The sequence below is a fragment of the Triturus cristatus genome, chromosome 5_2 (genome assembly GCF_964204655.1).
Source record: "Triturus cristatus chromosome 5_2, aTriCri1.1, whole genome shotgun sequence".
Classification (NCBI taxonomy): domain Eukaryota; kingdom Metazoa; phylum Chordata; class Amphibia; order Caudata; family Salamandridae; genus Triturus; species Triturus cristatus.
In genome coordinates, this window is record NC_140588.1 from 1,001,499,847 (window position 1) to 1,001,523,499 (window position 23,653).

The following is a 23,653-nucleotide window of genomic DNA, read 5'->3' on the forward strand; positions in this document are numbered from 1 at the left end:
AAAACTAGTAGCTATATGCCCTGGAGCACCACATCTAAAGCATTTAATTTCTCTTGGTTGATAACTTGTCCTAGACGATTGGAATGGTAACAACTTATCATCAGAATTTTTCTTCGCATCAGTTTTGTTGTCACCTTTTTTTTCAATAAGCTCTATTTTTTCTTGTTTGAAGCTATTAAGAGGTTTATCCATTTCTTTTATCCAAATGTCTGTATGTTCCATTGCCTTTGCAATCCCAATCGTTTCATCTAAATTATATTCTTTTGTTAACAACTTTTCCCTTATCTTTTTGTTATTTACACATCGTACTAATTGATCTCTAATTAAAGAATCATTTAACTGTTCAAATTTACATGTTACTGCTAACCCTCTCAAGGTAGACACATACGATTTTATATCTTCACCCTCTTTCTGGTTCCTGGTGAAAAATTTATGACGTTCAAGTACAACATTTGTTTTTGGTTTAAAGTGAAATTCTAACATTTGTAGGGACATATCGTATATATTAGTAGGTTGGCCATCTCCCATACCTAAAGATATTTCTGGAATTTCTTCATAAATTCTTCTACCCTCTACTCCTAAATGATGTAAAAGAATTGCTTGTCGTCTAACAGGACCATATTTGTCTCCCCCAATGGCTAAGAGGTAGGTTATAAACAATTTTTTCCATTGTAACCATGGTATTGATGGCTCTCCTGGAGACACTAAAAAAGGAGGTGGAGATGACATGGATTGATCTGACATATTCTCTGTAAAGGAATAGGTTAATTTTAAAATAAAAATCTAAAATAATGAATTAAAATAATAACTTGAATGGTGAATTCTTGAAGTATTATTATTGTTATTGATGTCTGTAATCCTGATTTCAGATCTTCCAAGTCGTTTTATGAAGTGGCTTGAAGATTGTGAAGATTAGTCCTTCTCCAGTGTTTATTACAATAGTCCTTTTTTAGTGTTACTTGTTCTGGCACTCTGTATTGTTTGGAGCATAGAGAAGGCAACTGTTCAGGGAAGGTAATCAATTCTTTTTTCTTGTTGCAGAACTAGTCATTTATTACTTCCTCTCCCTTGTAGATAAAGCGTTTATATGTCTTTCACTTTTTTAAGCTTCAAAACACGAGCTTGCTAGCACATGCGGTAATGTTGATTCAAGGCGGGGACTCGAATCTGAGGTGTCGAGCGTGAGGCAACGCGCGTCATTCAGCTCGTGAAGCCAATTACTTAGCTCGTGAAGCCGAGCGTGAACAGCATCGTTTGTTTAAATGGCTCGAGCAGCTAAACGCGAGACTAAATGGACGCGTAATTGAAAGTAAATACTTGAGCCGGTTAAGTGCTTCTGGTATTTGTTTAGTAATTGACAATTGCAAGGGGTGAGAGTGAGGGAGAGGAAGGCAGAGCCCAGGTGTCTGGAGGGCTGGTGGAAGTTTAGGCAGTGGTTGTATGTAGAGATATCTAGTGCTGATGTCACTAGTTGGTCACTTAGCTACGAGTAGAATGGAAATGAGGGAAGATTCTAGTGGGGAGCGGTTGGTACAAGGAAGACTGAGTTGTTGAAGCTGTATTTGCTGGGATGCTGTGAATATGAATAAATCTACACTAAATACAAGAAACCTGTGAAGGCTCTTCTTTTCATGGCGACGAGCGGTCTGCGCAAGGAAGCAGAAACAGCATCCCATCCTCGTCGCCATGAAAAGAAGAGCCTTCACAGGTTTCTTGTATTTAGTGTAGATTTATTCATATTCACAGCATCCCAGCAAATACAGCTTCAACAACTCAGTCTTCCTTGTACCAACCGCTCCCCACTAGAATCTTCCCTCATTTCCATTCTACTCGTAGCTAAGTGACCAACTAGTGACATCAGCACTAGATATCTCTACATACAACCACTGCCTAAACTTCCACCAGCCCTCCAGACACCTGGGCTCTGCCTTCCTCTCCCTCACTCTCACCCCTTGCAGCCACCAAAGCAACAGTGGAGAACACTCCTTCTCCCACCTCACCTTGAAGTGCTGGAACATCCTCCCCCTCCTAACCTCACCCTCCCTCCTGGAATTTAGAAAGGAACTCAAGACCTGGCTTTTCAACTGATCATGCCCGAGCCGCATGGTTCACAGTGCCTGAATACCCTTGAGGGTGACTAGCAGCGCTTAACAAATCCTGCTTGGTTGATAAACTTACGTCTTTAACAAACATAAGTGATCCACCATTGAAATCAAAGCCATATGACCTCACTTCCTGTGATGTCACTTGGGGGGTGTCTAAGAGCATCCGTTGTCACTTCCATTAACTTTATGTACACCATGCCCTTTTTGTCACACACCACAAGGATGCAGCACACAATAGGATACCTCTGGAGGATGGGATTGGTGACTATCGATATAAGTTGCTGCTGTTTGATAATGTGTAGGATAGAATCTTACAAACACAAAGTGCTGTTCTAATGTAAGCAAACGATTACATATAAATACAATTAATAAATGCCTTTTCTAGGTTTCTTTTTTTAGTCAGTAACTAGACTTTCCATAGTCTTTTCACTTGATGTATGTAGTTTTGATCATCAGTACCCATATAGGTGGCTGTCATATGTTCTATATCAATCATTTTCCTATTGCACATTGTTTATTATCTTTTAGTTGAACCCAGTCTGTTCATAGTTTCTCTATCAGTTGTAATTTTATTGTGTCCTAGGTTACACTGTCAACTAGTCTATCTGGTACTCTAAGATACAAGCAATCCGGGATCAAGACCTCTGAAAGAGAATGCATTACACGCTGAAGCAGCATTGACAAACTGAAGTCAGAAAATACACGAAGGAGAAGAGATGATACCAGGCTTTCTGCTAGGCTCAGAGACTCTGAAATGCTATTGGAGTCCAAATTCACTAATCTCCATCCCTTCTTCACTTCCCAAGAAGAAAAAACTCCAGCTCTTCAAGCTGCACATCATCTCAGGGCAACTACTAGGTGGTGGAACACACCTGAAGAGTTCCCTCCTCTAGCCTCTTCCCTCCCAGTCCTCACTCTTCCAATAAAATTCCTGGCCTAACAGTCCACGAAAGACATATCCCATTGTTGTAAACCGCAGCACTCTTCACTGAAAATCTCTGCTTTTTGCGCTTTGCAGCCGCTGCCCCTCTTTTCGTACAACTGATTGTAAAACCACCAATGTGTACAGCGTTGCTTTGTAGCTGGGATTATCCCACAGTCACATGTCTCGATGATGTATTTTCTCTATAAATTACCAATATCGTTAGTTTCTCTTTATTATGCATGTCTCAATTTGCTATATATTTTAGTCATCAATTAGTCACATTCAGATGCTTTTAGGACCTCATTTAGATTTTAGCAGGCAGCCCCTTTCTCTGCCAGGGAAACGGAGTAAATTACTGCTTAGTCATTACTCACCTTGCCTGAGATGCCGCCCGCTGAATTTATAAATGACCGCCAAGCTGGTGGCCATTTATAAAGCACGGACAGGAACCTTAACATGGCGGTTCCTGTCAATGCCTTTTGAAGTTGTTTGCAGGGCTCTTGCAACAAGATGGAGCCATGCACCAAACTGTTTTTATATTTTTTATGTTTGAAAAGAAAATTCAGAAATTGGATTTTCTGTTAGAAAAATAAAAAAGAAAATTCTCCCATTACCATGGGAGTCCTCTCACATGGCAAGTGAAGCATTTAGCAGTTTTTACTGCCCCTTACCTCCACGGTTTTCCTGGTGGAGATGCGAAGTGAAAACTGACCTCTAATTCCACCCAGCTAAATCAGGTGGACAGAATAACAGTTCTGCCTCTGATGGGCCTTACTCCACGGGCCATAGGAGCGGTTTAATCTCAGCGGAGACTGAGTAGTCTCTATTGTCATTAACACTACGGACCATCCGCATCTAAAATGGGCAGGCTGACCTTTATCTTGGCAGCGTAGATACTCTGTTGTCGTTGTGATGGAGTATCCATACCACCAATATATCAATTGGACCCTTAATTTCTCTCTGTCAGTCATGGTCTGAGATCTAAAGATTTTCTCCTAGTTACCCATACCTTAGTTGGTTGAAACACTGATGCTTATCATTTTCCCTTAGTTAACTTATTCTTTGTTAGCTTAAATTTCACATCAGGTTGTCTTTGCTGTGATGTGATGATACCTACATCCTTTAGTAATGGATACTAAAGTTCATAATTTCTCTAACAATTTGTCATGAGTTACTCTACATACAGCAAGTCATGTCTCGGCCGCTCCCAGTTCACTGGTTACTCATGGGTTTGCTTGCTGTTCATACGTTCCTGCATGAGTTTGATGAATGTTTTTAGAGACCGCCCGGTGTTCATAATCTCCAGGGTTTGTATGTTGCATATGGACTTATGTTGGTCGCCGTCCTTGTGAATACCATGGTCAAAAGAAATTGTTCTAATGCACCTGATTACATATTTTCTTCCTTCCAGGGCACCCTGGAAAGAAGAGAAGGGTGGTGACCTGGCAATTTTGGTGGTGCTGTTAATTTAGGATCAGTTCTAGCATGTGATTGGTCCTTGTCTGCAGAGGCACAGTGAACACAACAATTGCTGAGATTTCTTAAAGCAAACTATTACCTTTTGTTTTACTTCATGGATAGTGCAGCGACATCTTATATCATGCAAACCAAATTCATCACTGTTCATAGAACTACCCTAATTTTTGTTAAAAATGGGTACCTGTGTTTAAATGAAATGCTGTTTTTAATCACATACTTATTTTCCAACTCAAAGTTAAATGTTGTTAACGAAGATTTCAGTGTAAATCAGCCCATCAATAAATACTAAAGACGAAGGGCCACTGGTTGCTGGCCCTTTATGCATGCATTTTGAGGCTAGTGATATTGACACTGTCACGTGATGGTGTTCAACCTATTAAAAAAGTACATGCCCTAAACCCTAAATCATTTATTGTGCATTAACAAATGCATCTTACCTAGAGAAAATATTTCCCACAGTAGAACTCCAAAGGACCACACGTCGCTCTGAGTTGAGTAAGTTTTGTCAAAGATTGCCTCTGGAGCCATCCATTTCAGCGGGAGCCTTGCCTGGAAAGTACAGGGCATAAAAATGTGAGTTCACCATTGTTCCGTGAAATGATAAAGTGTGAGATAATCAAAGGGAACGTCACAATCAAATTGTTCTTACATCTCCTTTGCGCACGTAGTCCGGGTCTTTGTAAATGTCCCGTGCAAGCCCAAAATCGCAGATCTTCACCACATTGTTTTCAGACAACAGGATGTTCCTAGCCGCGAGATCCCGGTGAATACACTGTAAAGGAATACCCGAACGGATTATTAGTAATAAATCCATTTCAATCTCAGTTCATCAGCTTTCGAGGTAGATTCTGGAGCCGCGAACATCATCTCCAAACAAAAATACTCTATCACCAGGAAAGAGGTCAGGAATGTCAGCGTTCCATGGATTGTAGAATTTTTCTAGTTTAAGTTTTCCTCAAATACAAAAAAAATATTTTCTAGACTTTTTCCAGTAATTTGGTGTTACAACTTGATGGCGACCTAGGTGCCTTTTTAGTTTGCCCTATGGAGAAGCAGGCCTTGCCTATCGCCTTATTCAAGTCATGACTTGCTCCCAGTCAACATCAGACGCTCCCCTACCCTGCACACCTTCAGGAAGAACCTCAAGACCTGGCTCATCCATCGGCTGACTCAGAGCTGCACCCCCTCCCCACTCCGGCAGCACCTTGAGACTCTCTCGGGTGAGTAGCGTGCTTTAAAATTCCCAGATTGATGACTTGATACATGTGCCTCAGCTTCCTGACTTGAGACATCAATTGAAACAATGTTTCTGTGACTGATATCCATAAGGCTCTAGAGTTTAGGCTAGATTATTTGTCATCCTGACTAAGAATGTCAGAGTCTGCAAGTCGCCGCAATATATATGATTCTAACTCTTGTCAATGTTGATGTCCCACCACTGAGGGGCCCTGAGCTCTTGGTAAGTATTTAACCAAATTATATCTGCCACAGTGTAGCCATGTAATAACATCTTATTTCATGTGTCAGCAGTTAGGCAATAATTCAACAACAACCACTAATTGCCTTAAGAGCTTTACAGAGTCACCCCACAATTTAAAGGCTCCAGTGCTATATCCGGTCACGTGATGGTTCCACATGAAAACACAGACCTCAAAACCATGTTCTGCAAAAGCATTTAGTCCAATGGACTACCAAAATAGCTACCTTACACATAAATGTTTCCCTTCAAAAATTTTTAACTGTTTTTAGTTCCGAAATCCAGCCCAACTCATTTTCCACTTATTTTAGGACTACATAATGTATTATTCTAGCTTTAGAAGCAAGTGGACAGATGATTGGGAAATATCATACTTGCCATATAGAGGAAAACTGGGCTAAGCTGCGGCAGCTGATAAAGCTAATTTGTAAGACCTCCGACCCTCAGTCTAGGTCCACTCTCTCCCTGCAGCTCCGCTGTGCCGTCTCTTGCCTCCAGACACTGAACTCCTCCTTGGGAGGTTCGAGGCTGCTGCCCGCTCCAACTGGGACCAGACTGCCTCCAACCACCGTAACCTTTCTCAGCCTTTTTTCTTTTTTTTTCTTAATTTTTCCCTGTTGTGCCACTGTTATTGTGCCCATCTGTGTCGTACTCTAATTCCACCACTGTTTTTATTTTCTCGTGCCTGCCTGTTCCTTTCGCCTTTTGCAGCTGCTGCCCCGTGGCCCCTCCCCCTGGGAATTCCCCCCCGAATTCCCCGCTGGAATTCCCCCGCTCCCGCCTCCCAGCACTTCCTCCCTCCCACCTCCCTTACTTAATGGCAGTCTCTGCTCGGGCGCGCTGAAAGCTAGCTAAAGGCAAAGCCGTCTGCGCCCGTCCGCGACCCGTCCACGGCCAGTGCCAGGAACCCTGGACCTCTAACTAACTACCCATAGCTACGACCCCACTACCCTCCTTGCACCCAACCCAGGAAGACTTAGAGAATGCCAACAGGCCTCGCCGAACACGACCCACGGCCAGTTCTCCAGCCTCCACTGCCGCCAGACCCTCACCGCCACCCCGGCCTCCAACACCGCTGACACCAGCACCGGCGACACCCTAAAATGCATCCTCCTCAACGTACGCTCCATAAACAAACAAGCCATGGAAATCTGGAACCTACTCGACTCTCTCTCGCCCGACATCGCCTTCTTCACAGACACCTGGACCAATGCATCCTCAGCCCCTGACATCAGCACCGCCATCCCCGATGGATACAACAGCCAGAGGAAAAACTGCCCCAACCACCCAGGAGGGGGCCTGGCCATCGCCCACAAGCTTATAATAAACAACAGGAGCATAAACCCTTAAACCTCGTTGAGACTGGGGTAATAGTATAAGAAACAACAATAATTCTCAACAGGTATCATTTAAACAAGACAGATAAATCGCATGTACAAGACATTACAATAGGAATAAGGAAGACTCTGAAAGAATTAGGTAGAAAAAGGTCATGATGTATGTACTGCTCGATTTTCCTGGCCTTCTTGTGTTAACAAGTGATTGAATGTGACTTCAGTCTCTTACCATTCAAGCCTAAGGGTTAGAGTAGTGGATGGAGCCTATTTACTAGACACTTCGACATGATTCTGTGCTCTTCCCCATAGATCAGGGCTCGCACACATAGCCTAGGGGATAGATTCGTTAGTATTAGGGATAACCTGTCCTGTAGTGAGGGTATTTCATGGAGCCGTGCTGAATGCAGGCCTGGTAGGCCTCAAACGGGAGAGACTCCATCTTTCTTTCTGCTCCGGCAGCTTGGGATTCTTCTAGGTCAAGAGTTATGTTTTAGTTATGAGGTGTTATTCGCTTGGAGAGAACCGGTTCAGGCCGGCCCTTATCGAAGGATTGTATTTTTCTTCATGCCGAAGACACTACATCAGGCCGGCCGGCTGGGAACGTGTCCTTGGTACGGGGAGGTACAAGAATTTGGTGGGCGGCAGGTTACGGGCCGGAATTTTCCATGAGGAAATGCACCTCTATATTAGTGAAAGTCTGAGGCAGTTACATGTTCAGTCCGTAGGCGGCATCTAGCCGTTAGCAGTAGAGCTACTACTTATTCCAGGGAAGACAGACGCCATCTTGAAGGCGGAGAAGAACCGAGAGACAGATGCTTTCCTAACAGAATAGCCAGAGAGGAGAGAGTAGCCGATAAGGAAGAGGTCCCAGTGACTCGGAGAAGGGTGATTCCAGGCGAGCCGAGGCACAGACGAGAAGGGAGCCTAGATGACCACTGAGTGCAGGCTATATACTACTAAGGTGATGTCGACCCTTTCTTATTAGAGTGTACAACTTAATCTTTCACTTTTCTTTGCAGGTTATGTGTTATATCGTAATGTTATGTGATTGTATGTGTAATGAGTAATAAAGTATCCAGTTTGTAGTGAACCAACATATGCTGTGTGTTCTTGTATAAGAGGGTAGCCTATTCTTCTAGTCAGCTGCGGCTACATGAACAGATGTTAACCCTGATCAGGTAAGTGGTAACTGAATAAGGGAAAGAGGAGCCCCTCAAACCTGAGAACAGGCTATGCCCGAACTGGCAATCCTTGTGTGATCTGATGAATAGTGAGACTGATTCCCTTTTTGTATGTTATGGTGATCATAGGATGAAATAAGACTGCCGTCTGGGTAGAGAGGTCTGGGTTCGTATGGGACCGCGAGGCCGCCACTTGTGATACTGTCGTATGGGCAGAGAGGTCTGGATCCGTATGGGATCGCGAGGCCGCCGATTGTGCTGAGACTGCCGTCTGGGTAGAGAGGTCTGGGTTCATATGGGACCGCGAGGCCGCCACTTGTGATACTGTCGTATGGGCAGAGAGGTCTGGGTTCGTATGGGACCGCGAGGCCGCCACTTGTGATACTGTCGTATGGGCAGAGAGGTCTGGATCCGTATGGGATCGCGAGGCCGCCGATTGTGCTGAGACTGCCGTCTGGGTAGAGAGGTCTGGGTTCGTATGGGACCGCGAGGCCGCCACTTGTGATACTGTCGTATGGGCAGAGAGGTCTGGGTTCGTATGGGACCGCGAGGCCGCCACTTGTGATACTGTCGTATGGGCAGAGAGGTCTGGGTTCGTATGGGACCGCGAGGCCGCCACTTATGAGATCTTGGTATGCATAGTAGGAATCCCCTGTCCTTAGGTGATAGATATATGTGGTTGTAGGATTGTAAATAGGTTCTAGGGAGGGGGTAACGTTCTGGCTGGGTTAGTGAGGCTCTGATGAGCGGGTTCTATCTGATCCGAAAACCCAAGCAGAACAATGTATTAGATCAAAAAAAGGTTTTACACAAATGACATACAATAATGTAAATGAACACAATAATGGAACAGTTGTATCAGCACTGTACGTAAAATAAATGACGTATAAGAACAACCCAAACTTGTACTTGGTGCTTAAAAGTGTACGTGACGGCGACGCAAGTGACAAGGTGAAGTCAGCTGAGAACGGCGCAAAGTGAAGTGAAAGTGAAATTTAGAAAATATATACAAGGTTCTAAATTTAATTTCTTTACAGTTGAATTACTTAAATATACAATAATAAGGAACCATAGGGCCATCAGTTTAAGCTGAGGAGTCGACGGCGTTTCGATCCGAGCAAATTGGGATCATCATCAGGACTGGGCTGTCATATTCAAAAGAGTGCTGGACGTAGGTAATTAGAGAAGAATCCGGGGAGGAGAAATGTGAAGGTTACTGAGCCAATCGTGGAAGCTGCTCATAAGCGTTGGGAGCAGCCGAGGGCAATGAAAAGGAGCATAATGACCTTTTTCTACCTAATTCTTTCAGAGTCTTCCTTATTCCTATTGTAATGTCTTGTACATGCGATTTATCTGTCTTGTTTAAATGATACCTGTTGAGAATTATTGTTGTTTCTTATAACATCGCCCACAAGAGCACCCTCAGCCTCACCACCTCCAGCTTCTCCTCTGCCGAACAAATGCACTTCCAGATCCAGACCGCCCCCAAAGCCACACTCCGAGGAACCCTGGTCTACAGACCCCACGGCCCCCGAACACCCTTCGCCAACACCATCACCGACTTCATCGCATCCACGCCTTCGCCTCAACAAACTACATACTCATTGGAGACCTGAACTTCCACCTTGACAACCCCAGCGACCCCAACTCCACTATCCTTTGTGACAACTTCGCCATCATCGGACTTAACCAAATCGTCAACACACCGACCCACAGAGCAGGACACACCCTAGACCCCATCTTCGTGGCAGGAAACAGCATCCAAAACAGCCACACAATGCAGCCGCCATGGACCGACCACCACTGCGTACACTTTGCCATCAACAAACCCAAGGCACCCAAACCAGCACCACGCCCACCACGAAAGAACTGGAGCAAGGTTACCGATGAACAACATAGCTCCACCCTCACCCAAGACAACCACACCTGGGCACCAGAAGCAAACGACGAAGCCAGAGAACTCCACACCTGGATCTCCAACTGTGCAGACGAGCTCACCCCGCTACACAACCCGGATAGACGAAGCCCCAGGAAAGCCGCCTGGTTCACCACTGCTCTCCAAGAAGCCAGACGCACCTACAGACGCCTGGAAAAGAACTGGAGAAACACCAAGACAACCGAAAACCACACCACCTACAAGGACGCCATGACAGACTACCACAACCAGATCAGAGCCACCAAGAGGAACTTCATGCACAACTAAATCCTGGCCAACTCTACCAACTCCAAGGAACTTTTCAGTGTCATTCAAGAATTCACCAACACACGCAGCGAAGCCACAGACATCACCCCATCCCAAGACCTCTGCGACAAGCTTGGAACCTATTTCCACCTCAAGATCAAAAAACCTCTACGACAACTTCATCGACCATCTGCCAGATGCCATAGACGGCCCCCCACCCTCCAGAAACACCAGACAGACCACCATCTCCAACTGGACACCGATCACGGCCGATGACACTGCCTCGACTATGAAAAGCATCCACTCGGGGGCCCCCACTGACCCCTGCCCCCCTCACATCTACCACAGAGTCACGGCCACCATTGCATCCGAACTACAACACACCATCAACACCATCTTCAAAACAGGCACCTTCCCAGACGACTGGAAGCGCGCAGAAGTCAGACCCCTGCTCAAGAAGCCCACAGCTGAACCCACCGACCTCAAGAACTATCGGCCCATCTCGCTCCTCTCCTTCGCAGCCAAAGTTGCAGAGAAAACAGTCAGCAGGAAACTGACACGATTCATTGAAGAGGTCGCCGTCCTCGACCCGTACCAATCCAGATTCCGAAGCAACCACAGCACAGACACCGCCCTACTCGCTGCCACAGACGACATTCGCACACTCCTGGACCAAGGCCACTCCACAGTCCTCATCCTACTCGACCTATCAGCGGCCTTAGACACCCTCTCCCACCGCACAGTAGTCGCCAGACTACACAACGCAGGCATACACGGAACAGCCCTGGACTGGATCCGATCATTCCTCACCGGAAGAAGCCAAAGGGTCAGACTCCCACCCTTCCTCACCGACCCACAAAAATCACCTGCGGAGTCCCATAGGGTTCATCCCTGAGCCTCACCCTCTTCAACATCTACATGGCCCCCCTTGCAGCCATCATCCGACAACACGGCCTCAACATCGTATCATACGCTGACGACACCCAGCTCATCCTCTCCCTCATCAAAGACCCCACCACTGCCAAACTCAACTTCCAGAAAGGAATGCAAGACGTCGCAGTCTGGATGACCAACAGCTGCCTGAAGCTCAACACCGAGAAGACAGAAGTCCTCATCCTCAGTACCACCCCTTCTGCATGGGACAGCACCTGGTGGCCGACCGCCCTCGGAAGCCCACCTACCCCTTCAGACCACACCAAGAACCTCAGCATCGTGTTTGACTCATCACTCACCATGAACCGACAGGTCATCGCCGTCACCTCCAGCTGCTTCAACACCCTCCGCATGACCTTCAAGTGGATCCCCCCTGAGTCAAGGAAGACAGTCACCCACACACTCATCACCAGCAGACTGGACTATGGAAACGCACTCTACGCCGGCATCAACAAGTCCCTACTCTGCAAACTCCAGACTATACAGAACAGTGCCACCAGATTCGTCCTCAACATTCCCCGACACAAACACATCAGCCAACACCTACGAAGTCTCAACTGGCTCCCAGTGTAGGAAAGAGTCACTTTCAAAATCCTCATTCACACCTACAAATCCTTACACAACAATGGACCCAAATACCTCAATGACAGAATCAACTTCCACGTACCCAAAAGAAACCTCCGATCTTCCAACCTTGCACATGCCGAAACCTCACGCATCCACAGAGCCAGAGCAGGCGGAAGATCCTTCTCTCACATTGCAGCCAAGACCTGGAACGAGCTACCGGCAGAAATCAGATGCACCCACTCCCTGAACACCTTCAGGAAGACCCTCAAGACCTGGCTCTTCGGCTAAACAGATCTGCAGCCCCTCCCCCCCCCCCCCCCTCAGTGCCTTGAGACCCTCACAGGTGAGTAGCGTGCTTACAATTCCCTGATTGATTGATTGATTGATTGAGGATCAGCCCTTGGAAAAATTAGATATTTCTGTTCTAGTTTTCTCTTTCCTGATGAACACAGCCATTGTAATTCCATTTGTTGCAGTTGGGGGCGCTCTTGTGGTCAGGTTGTGGTGCTGCTGTAAGTGGAGTGTTTGGATTGACCTTAAAGTAGCACCAATCCTCCCTTTAATACTGTAAGTAAAGTTCCCATTGTAATTTGCGCTCAAAGGGGATCTGAAGTCCCACAAAGGTGATGTGCAAGTGCTACATAAAACACAAAAATGAAGCAAAGTGCAGTAATAATGTGCCAAAGAATTAGTTTAGAGATTGGGCCTTACCTTCCTGGAAGCCAGGAACTCCATGCCTTTAGCCACCTGGAAGCTGTAGCATATCAAGTCCTCCATGGTGTGCGGCCGCTTGTTGAGGTCTTCAGTTCCTGAAGAACCTGAGAATGGCAGACCATGTGAGGTTCAAGATTCAATACATTGAACTCTAGAGACCATTGTGTGGCGGGCTGGGCGTTTCACTTTGGTAGCAATGTTTTAAGGCACAGATATAAATCAGTATGAAATCTGGACCAGAGACAAATCCTGAGGTGAAAGAGAAGAATGTTTGCCAAATTCATGGCATAAAGTCATTGGGTTCCCCCAGTGCATTGGCCTGTTTTTCAGGTGGCTAAGTTGCCAAATGGCCATGTCTTCCATTCACACACAGGCCCCATGCTGCGGCAGGAGGTCACTGCACAGGTGTTGTGCAGCTAACTCACTCATGGGTGTGTGTGTGCCTGTGAGTGTGCACGTGACTCTTAGGTTTAGAACACTGCCTGATTAAGATACAGGATCTGCTGAGAACAATTTACACTGGCCAGAAACTGTAATTCATCAACACCAGCATAGCCTACGGTTAATGGGCCTCTACCCGGCAGTGACTCCAGTAGCTTACAGACAGACCGCATGCTTCCAAGCTTTATCAGACACAGTGTTGAAGGAAACGCAGAGATTGGAATCAATTCAATGTCAATCATATCAAAACATGCTGTAACTTGGAATGTGAAGAAACAAGCAGAGATTCTATCTCTCATGTGATGACCTATCATGGAGAAATAAATATAATTCCGTCATTACAGCTGAACTGTACATCATTTTCTTATTACAAGTGATTAGAGGAGTCACAATTTTATTGAAATAAGCACATTAGAGACATGCTCTTATAAAGGAATTGCAGATTCATATGGATCATAGGTAGATATTGTTATATTCAAGATATTTTGCAGTTACCATTTTTAAGTGCATATTACTGCAGAATTTGAACTAAAAGTCAATATTTTACTAGCTAAACCTTTAGTTTAAATGTATAGGTTTCTTGACTAAGAATCAATTCTTCCCTTTGTGAGTCCTGATGGCAACAGATGACCCATTGCAGCCACCGTAGATTCTTGAGTAGATGATGCCACTCCTTGTACCGTAAACTATTTTCTTGATGGCACGGCCACCAGGAATAGGTTGCTGTCTGACTCACAAAGGAAATCGTACCTTTCCAGCTGTAGAAGTACTTAGGAACAAGGGGGCAGATTTATGTGTTCCTCATTCACAGACATTCCCAGAAGTGTGCAGTGAAGCTCGCTGCATCATCAGATCTTTGGGCCTCACAAGGGACATGAACGACCCTATATAAACACCAATACAATACAGTCTGGGCATGAATACCCGTGTCTGACCTCATTCGAACTGACTTATATAAATATTTCTCACCTGGGTTTCTGCGAGATCTATTTGTACTAATAGTTTATTCTTTGATGTTTTTATTTAATGCTTTGGGTACACACGCTCTATTAAAAAATAAAAAGAATCCTCTAAATTACCATTTATCTCTATCACTCAGTTAAAGCTGCTTCCAAAGAGAGTACAGACTCACTTAATATCAGTGGAGATCTAGGTCCACCCCTGGAAGCACACAGAATGCCTGAGCAGAGGTGTTGATTCCACTGTGCTGAGGTGTTTACGAGTGTGGAGGGCTCAGCTAGTCCTAAGGTGTCTCTCTAAACTCCTGCCACAGCACACAGTGACCTGCCAACAGAAGCAGCTGTGCTCCCAATAAATAGTTTTCGCGTTCTCAGTCGTTCAGCAGATGCTGTTGCCATTTTATTTTCACAATTCATTTGCAATCTGTAGTGTTTTGCAGAGAGAGGGACAGAATAGGACTTGTGTTGTTTGCTGGTATTGGAGAAGGTGGAAGAGGAGGATATGGTGCTTCTAGGTGTGAGAGAGGGCGGAAGAGGTGGTTGTGTTGCTTCAGTGTGTGACAAAAGGTGCAAGAGGTGGTTGTATTACTTTTGATTGTGAGAGAATGTGGAAGAGGGAGGTATGTTGCTACAGGGTGTGACAGAAGGCAGAAGAGGGGGTTGTGCTGCTTCTGAGTGTGAGACAATGTGGAAGAGTGGGTAGTGTTGCTTCTGGGTGTGAGTGAGGATGGAAGAGGAAGATATGTTGCTTCTAGGTGTGAGAGAGGGCAGAAGATGTGGTTGTGTTGCTTCAGTGTGTGACAAAAGGTGCAAGAGGTGGTTGTATTACTTTTGATTGTGAGAGAATGTGGAAGAGGGAGGTATGTTGCTACAGGGTGTGACAGAAGGCAGAAGAGGGGGTTGTGCTGCTTCTGAGTGTGAGACAATGTGGAAGAGTGGGTAGTGTTGCTTCTGGGTGTGAGTGAGGATGGAAGAGGAAGATATGTTGCTTCTAGGTGTGAGAGAGGGCAGACGATGTGGTTGTGTTGCTTCAGTGTGTGCCAAAAGGTGCAAGAGGTGGTTGTGTTACTTTTGGGTGTGAGGGAATGAGGAAGAGGCAGTTATGTTGCTACAGGGTGGGACAGAAGGCAGAAGAGGGGTGTGTGCTCCTTCTGAGTGTGAGACAATGTGGAAGAGTGGGTTGTGTTGCTTCTGGGTGTGACAGAGGGTGAAAGAAGGGGGTGTGCGGCTTCTGAGTGTGAGACAATGTGGAAGAGTGGGTTGTGTTGCTTCTGGGTGTGACAGAGGGTGAAAGAAGGGGGTGTGCTGCTTCTGAGTGTGAGACAATGTGGAAGAGTGGGTTGTGTTGCTTCTGGGTGTGACAGAGGGTGGAAGACGGGGGTGTGTTGCTTCTGGGTGTGAAAGGGTGGAAGAGGAGTTTGTGTTGCTTCAGGGTGTCACTCGATGGAAGAGTGGGTTGTGTTGCTTCTCGGTGTGAGTGAGGTTTCAAGAGGGAGCCGTATTGATTCTGGGTGTGAGAGAGGGTGGAAAAGGAGTTTGTGTTGCTTCAGGGTGTGAGAGAAAATAGAAGAGATATGGTTGTGTTGCTTCAGACTGTGACTGGGTGGAAGAATGAGTTGTATCGCTACTCGGTGAGTCAGGATGGAAGAGGGGGCTTATGTTGCTTCTCGGTGTGAGAGGATGGAAGAGGGGGCTTATGTTGCTTCTCGGTGTAAGAGGATGAAAGAGGGGGCTTATATAGCTTCTCGGTGTGAGAGGATGGAAGAGGGGGCTTATGTTGCTTCTCGGTGTGAGTGAGGATGGAAGAGGGGGCTTATGTTGATTCTTGGTGTGAGTGAGGAAGGAAGAGGGGGCTTATGTTGCTTCTCGGTGTGAGTGAGGATGGAAGAGGGGGCTTATGTTGTTTCTCGGTGTGAGAGGATGGAAGAGGGGGCTTATGTTGTTTCTCGGTGTGAGAGGATGGAAGAGGGGGCTTATGTTGCTTCTCGGTGTGAGAGGATGAAAGAGGGGGCTTATGTAGCTTCTTGGTGTGAGAGGATGGAAGAGGGGGCTTATGTTGCTTCTTGTGAGTGAGGATGGAAGAGGGGGCTTATGTTGCTTCTCTGTGTGAGTGAGGATGGAAGAGGGGGCTTATGTTGCTTCTCCGTGTGAGAGTATGGAAGAGGGGGCTTATGTTGCTTCTCGGTGTGAGTGAGGATGGAAGAGGGGGCTTATGTTGCTTCTCGGTGTGAGAGGATGGAAGAGGGGGCTTATGTTGCTTCTCGGTGTGAGTGAGGATGGAAGAGGGGGCTTATGCTGCTTCTTGTGAGTGAGGATGGAAGAGGGGGCTTATGTTGCTTCTCTGTGTGAGTGAGGATGGAAGAGGGGGCTTATGTTGCTTCTCGGTGTGAGAGGATGGAAGAGGGGGCTTTTGCTGCTTCTTGTGAGTGAGGATGGAAGAGGGGGCTTATGTTGCTTCTCTGTGTGAGTGAGGATGGAAGAGGGGGCTTATGTTGCTTCTCGGTGTGAGAGGATGGAAGAGGGGGCTTATGTTGCTTCTCGGTGTGAGTGAGGATGGAAGAGGGGGCTTATGCTGCTTCTTGTGAGTGAGGATGGAAGAGGGGGCTTATGTTGCTTCTCTGTGTGAGTGAGGATGGAAGAGGGGGCTTATGTTGCATCTCTGTGTGAGTGAGGATGGAAGAGGGGGCTTATGTTGCTTCTCGGTGTGAGAGGATGAAAGAGGGGGCTTATGTAGCTTCTCGGTGTGAGAGGATGGAAGAGGGGGCTTATGTTGCTTCTTGTGAGTGAGGATGGAAGAGAGGGCTTATGTTGCTTCTAGGTGTGAGTGAGGATGGAAGAGGGGGCTTATGTTGCTTCTCGGTGTGAGTGAGGATGGAAGAGGGGGCTTATGTTACTTCTCGGTGTGAGTGAGGATGGAAGAGGGGGCTTATGTTGCTTCTCGGGGTGAGAGGATGGAAGAGGGGGCTTATGTTGCTTCTCGGTGTGAGTGAGGATGGAAGAGGGGGCTTATGTTGCTTCTTGGTGTGAGTGAGGATGGAAGAGGGGGCTTATGTTGCTTCTCGGTGTGAGTGAGGATGGAAGAGGGGGCTTATGTTGCTTCTCGGTGTGAGTGAGGATGGAAGAGGGGGCTTATGTTGCTTCTCGGTGTGAGAGGATGGAAGAGGGGGCTTATGTTGCTTCTAGGTGTGAGTGAGGATGGAAGAGGGGGCTTATGTTGCTTCTTGGTGTGAGTGAGGATGGAAGAGGGGGCTTATGTTGCTTCTAGGTGTGAGTGAGGATGGAAGAGGGGGCTTATGTTGCTTCTCGGTGTGAGAGGATGGAAGAGGGGGCTTTTGCTGCTTCTTGTGAGTGAGGATGGAAGAGGGGGCTTATGTTGCTTCTCTGTGTGAGTGAGGATGGAAGAGGGGGCTTATGTTGCTTCTCGGTGTGAGAGGATGAAAGAGGGGGCTTATGTAGCTTCTCGGGGTGAGAGGATGGAAGAGGGGGCTTATGCTGCTTCTTGTGAGTGAGGATGGAAGAGGGGGCTTATGTTGCTTCTCTGTTTGAGTGAGGATGGAAGAGGGGGCTTATGTTGCTTCTCGGTGTGAGAGGATGGAAGAGGGGGCTTATGTTGCTTCTCGGTGTGAGTGAGGATGGAAGAGGGGGCTTATGTTGTTTCTCGGTGTGAGAGGATGGAAGAGGGGGCTTATGTTGCTTCTCGGTGTGAGAGGATGGTTAGAGGGGGCTTAAGTTGCTTCTCGGTGTGAGAGGATGGAAGAGGGGGCTTAAGTTGCTTCTCGGTGTGAGTGAGGATGGAAGAGGGGGCTTATGTTGCTTCTCGGTGTGAGTGAGGATGGAAGAGGGGTTAGTGTTGCTTCTAGGTGTGAGAGAGTGCGGAAGAGGGCGTTGTGTTACTGCTGATTCAGAAACTAGGCCGGTGGCGGGCAGGGGTGACTAGCGCCCTCACCTTCCTCCTCCTCCTCCGAGTCACTGTAACTCTTGTCCTCGATGAACCCTGAGCTGGCTGAGCTTCCGGTGCTGGCCACGCTCTCCAACCTCCGCTTGATCAGCTCCGACAAGTCGCTGTTGGAGTCGTCCAGCCCTTTTTCTGATTGGTCAGATTTCTGAAATGTACATAACAGAGAGACAATTTTTTTAATTTTTTTTAAAAGAGGAGCAATTGGGCATACTAAAAGAAGGCAATGCAAAGGCGTGACAGTGGTCCTATTAGAGCAACCATGTTAAGAGGAAGCAAAATAAAAGGTGTGTGTTTAGAGAGGAAGGTTGTCTTCCAACAATGATCTGTGCTGGCCTGAGAATCGGAGAAACATACGGTGTGCAGTTAGGCTCACATGAAAACTAGCTGCAAGACCCTCCCTGCTCCTTTATCTCACTCTTCCTTTGTCATTGTTGTTTTGTCTTTCTCTCTCTCCTTCTTTCATCCTTTTGTGTTTTTCTCTCTCTTGCTCCATACGAAAGTCTGATGGGGAAAATAAATGGTGGCCCCAATAAGTGCCGGTGGCCCCCACCTGCGACCACCAGCTGAAATTAAGCAGTGCACCTATCCTCCCTCCTCTACAACAAAGAAATAAAGACACTTCTCAGAGCATCTCGCTACACCCTAATGTCACCACTGTTCGTTCGCAAACATCACTGAAGCCCCTTTCCTTCTGTGTAGCCTCTGTGCCCCCCTTGGTTATATATTTGCTATCCCCAGCATTTTGCACAGTGCTCATTGCTTTGTAGCCATGTTGATGCTCACTAAATCCCATGTATACATATATGCAACTGTGTAAGGTGGTACCTTACACAGTTGCATATATGTATACAAGGGGCAACCCAAAGAAAACCCACAGCTGTACTTCTCCTGAGACAAACCCCTAGGCACACCCTACAAACCAGGAGCTGTGTGAATAGTTCCAGTCCTCTGTTCGGCTGCAGCAGGGTCCGCGCAGATTTAGTGGCTAAATATATAACATCTTCACTGGTGGATGTCAGAGCAGGAACACATTCTTACTCATTAGCTGCCCTCCTTCACCTCAATCTATTCCTGTTAGATTTCTCCAACACTCGCTGGAAATCTGAGTTTCCACCAGATGCCATGTATTCATTTACACTCCCACGGGTGCGATAAGATTATTTTCAGTTCAGAGCAATAGTTTGTAAATAACTTACTCGCCTGTTCTTGTCCTTGCACTTTTTGGTTTAGATTCCCTCTAGTTTCTGCAGCGCGCAGGGGGACATGGGATGGATGAACTGCAAGGAAAGGCTCCTGCAAAGGAGTGTAATGGGCTGGCAAGAGCTGAGTCAAAGGCGGAAGTAATCAAAAATAAAGCATAATCGACACATAAAAAAGAACATTACTAACTATTTCAACATATAGGGGGATATGTACAATGAAGTGGCGGAGCGTGTCGTTAGCTTCCTGGGCTTACCGACACGCTCCGCCACTCCAGAAATGCAAGGCTGCACCATATTTACAAGAATGTGGTGCAGCCTTGAGTTTCCCCCTGTGATGGTGCTAATTTTAACAACTTAGCGCCAACGCAGGTACCCTTGCACCAGAGTGCAATGATGTCTGCGGCACATAAACAATCCTAAAAATGCCCTTCTGCCACTTCATGTGTGCTGCTTCATGCAGCACACATGAAAGTAACAAAATGGCATTTTTTTAAAGGTTTTCTTATGTATAGGAAGGGAGACCTTCCTGTACATAAACAAGCCATGGCATTTTGTTTTTTCCATGAGTGTTGCACAAGGCAGCACACATAGAAAAAGCAAAAAAGAGGAGAAATAATGCATTTCTTCTTGTTTCGACAAATTAAGACCAGGATTTTCCTGGTCTTAATTTTGGTCTGCCTCCAATGTACGGCACCCTTGTACATAGGGGGCAGCATCCAATACAATGGGTATTGCAGTGGAACGCCACCACAACACCCACTGCATGCCCCTTTCACGCTAACCATAGCGTGAAAGGGTGCCTTACGTACAATGCAGCGTTAAGCCACATTAAGTGGCTTAACGCTGCCTTGTACATAAGGCAAGGCCCCTATCGCCACGGGAACGTCACAAAAAGTGACGTAACCATGGCAATAGGGGCTTGTACATATGCCCCTTAATGTTTTTAGGATGTCAGTGGTGGTGGACTTCTCTATGAACATAGCGCATGTTTGGGTTGGAAGATGGAAAGCACTAGAGTCTGCACTCGGCACCCTACAGGTACAGATGGGGTGATATAGTAGTCCACTACCTGAGGGCTAGAATACAGCCTTAGAGCCCAACATAGCGGGCTCTATAGGCCATTAAAGGCCCGTTCCAGTGTTAACAAGAGAGCGGGCTGTTAATGGTCAGTACAGCCCGCTACAGAGGCCTCTAAGGCTATTAGAACATTCCACCCTAGAGGGCAGACTGTTCTAATTTGTAAAACCAATGCCTCACGGATTGCGAGGGGGGTTGTTATACCCTTGGGCTCCGTGAGGAAGTTGTTCACAGCAACAGCTTGTGAATAAACATTGGAATGTTGATGCTCTGGGCTTTTACCAGCCATTAGAAATCCGGAGCACTCGATTGTATTCAATGGAATGCTCAACATTCCAATGTTCTAATAGTTGTTAAAGGCCCGCTCCTGAGTTATAGGCCCGAGCCAAAAGTGAGACCCTATGCGAGAGAGAGGGACTTTAAAAACTATTGTTGCCCAAGACCGAAGGGCAATAAACCTAGTGGAAGATTCCACCCACTGAGGGTAAAAAGTTTTAAAATAAACAAGGGGACACAAAGATATAAGAATTGGAATGTAGGAGCTCAAAGAAAAGACCGGCCGTTATTGGCTCTGAGTGACTGACACAGAAGTATGACTATGGCGCCTTCAAGCACTTGAACTGTTACCTAATCAAAAATGAATGAAAGCCTGAAAAAGTTGAGGGAAGTCACATCCAAGCACAGCATGAGTGCATCCTTGCTACAAGTGTGCTTCAACGTTCAAGACTTCAAGTGTGATATTGATTCGCCTTGGTGGTAAGCCCCATCCAAAACTTTCCCCAAGGAGCACAACTGGACATGGGGATCTAAGACCAGGCCTCCCCATGTAACAAACTCGACTTTGTTGGACTGTCTCTTTGACCACAATATCTTGCAGTTTAAAGCATTTATTTCTTGTACTGATCTCACTTATCACCTAGGTGTGTTGCGCTACCACAACCACACCAGTGGGTCATACTTTATGCCATGATATACTCAGATTAAATATTAATGCATTCTCTTTGCAGGTCTTTGGCTTCTTTCAGGCTCATTGATTCATATGCTAACACCACAATGGTGGAAATACCTTGATTTGATTACTTAGTTCTAGTCCGACACTTCACTGGAACAATGATGTTTGTCTTTAACCGCCAATTCCATAGAATAACTCACCATACAGAAATGACAAATAACATCAGAGTGGGAGGATTTGAAGAACCATGATTGACCCAAGGACATAAAAACAGGGTAGTGGCATGTAATAATCTTACCTTGTATGTGATAAAATCTCCTCGCTTGCTTCTCAGATAGTTGGAGAGATTGCCATATTTACAGTATTCCACTATAACCATTAAAGGGCCTGCATAAGGGAGAGAGAGGGGTTATATGAATGATACTGTCAAACATAAGTTGCTCACTCAGCTCCAGTTCATTGGACACATTTGGTCCATCTTGGACCATTCATTGAATTATGGTATTAGATGACTATAGTAACCATAATAAAGAAATAGAAAATTAATAATTCTAAAAATGAAAAAAAACAATTGCTAAATAAGATTAGCAGAGGAGACAGAACTATGTGCAGGGGCAGAGGAAGGTTTAAAAGAATCTTTAAGTTTTAATGGCCCACATGTCAGTAACTAACATAATGCAGATTTTATTTTGAATTATGATGCTTGCAGTCCTCTAATAGGCTAAATACGACCCCATGACTCAGAATGGAAAGCAAGCACCAGGTATCGATGAGCAACTCGTGCATGGACATGAGAGGTCTTAGAGCTCTGGTGCAATGGTATAAGCAGGAGTAAAGATAATGGTAGTGATGGATGTAGAGGTACAGGCGTGTATTGGGGTAGGAGTAGAGGTATGTGCAGAGGTAGTGATTGATGTAGGTTTAAGGTTTCGGTAAGAGTTAGGTCAAATGTAAGGGTTAGGGTTGGTACCATATTTTCATCGGTATGGCATCTTGTGTTCTTCAATATTTTCAATCTAATATAAAATACGAAAACTATCATTATGAATTCATCATTTTGTGCTCCTCATTGTTGTACTTCCTCGCTGTAGCATTAATAATTTTCACCAAGCTCCCTTCATAATACCCTTTGGACTGCAAGTACAGTAAATCCATGATGAGAAGTGGACTCTGCAGGTTTGGAGCACACCACAAAATAAGATTCCTTGACATACAATTTGTAGTCAATATATTCGGAGGCAATTCTGAACAGACCCACTAGAAGGGGAGCTGGTGATGTCCGAAACGTATGAAATTACCCTTTGCTATGCTCTCAGCGCAATTCCCTGGTGAAGGCTTCACAACTGTGTAACTATGTCCAGTAGCGGTCCGTGGAGGGAGTTCGGTGGGGCAGTGAGGCGGGGCGGGGGAGGGGCAGTGTGGGGAAATGTAAACACTGGAATATGGATGAACGGAGGTAAGTACACATTTAAATAAATAAAACGAATTTCGTTGCGCGCGCTGCATCGCTATGTCAACTATGTATCTAAGCTTCAAGTTAGGAGGTATCTACCCATTTAATGGTCGGTTGTTTATACCTTGAATTGTACTGCAATTCGATGTTTGCTTGTTTTTGATATTCTTCAAATCATTCATTTCACAGCTTATCTGTCTCACACCATTTATATTCAGATTTGTTTTGTAATTCCACCCAATCCATCCATGGTCTTTTTTACCCAAAAACCCTGTCTAGTGCATAACATCTACCTAGCAACTGTCTCCCAACTAATAATGTAATGAGAAAAACAAACATACTTTCCAATTAAATATCCTGAAATACTGATCAATTAGTATGTAAACAGCAGGAAAACAGGCAAAAAAATAACAATCTCCTCTTCTATGCCACATCCATCGAGAGATGTAAGCTGTCTTTCACCTAAGACTTCTACATTATGCAAACCAACACACAGCAGGTTCTGTGTGTTAAATATGAGCCTTTGTTACACCTATACCACCCTGATCTATGCCATCAAGAGAAAACGGATACTTTTACCAAGGCTATTCAATCGACTCCATGAACTAATTCCTACTCTGTCCATTCCCACAAGTAGAACAAATACAAAGGTATTTGGTATACAATAATTACAAATAGACACCTGCATTGGAGGCGGAATCCAGTGTATGC

General features: G+C 45.7%; 1 protein-coding gene across 2 annotated transcripts in view; it reads right to left on the reverse strand.

Moving 5' to 3' along the window:
- LOC146829570 (vascular endothelial growth factor receptor kdr-like) overlaps positions 1 to 23,653 on the reverse strand; it is a 579,398-nt gene that overhangs the window by 133,867 nt on the left and 421,878 nt on the right. For both annotated transcript variants that reach the window (XM_085608274.1, XM_085608273.1), the window contains exons 20-24: positions 21,788 to 21,876; positions 18,247 to 18,403; positions 12,898 to 13,004; positions 5,159 to 5,281; positions 4,947 to 5,058 (exon numbers count right to left, since the gene is read on the reverse strand). In XM_085608274.1, the coding sequence (XP_085464400.1) occupies positions 4,947 to 5,058; positions 5,159 to 5,281; positions 12,898 to 13,004; positions 18,247 to 18,403; positions 21,788 to 21,876 (588 nt within the window). The remainder of the gene's footprint in view (positions 1 to 4,946; positions 5,059 to 5,158; positions 5,282 to 12,897; positions 13,005 to 18,246; positions 18,404 to 21,787; positions 21,877 to 23,653) is intronic.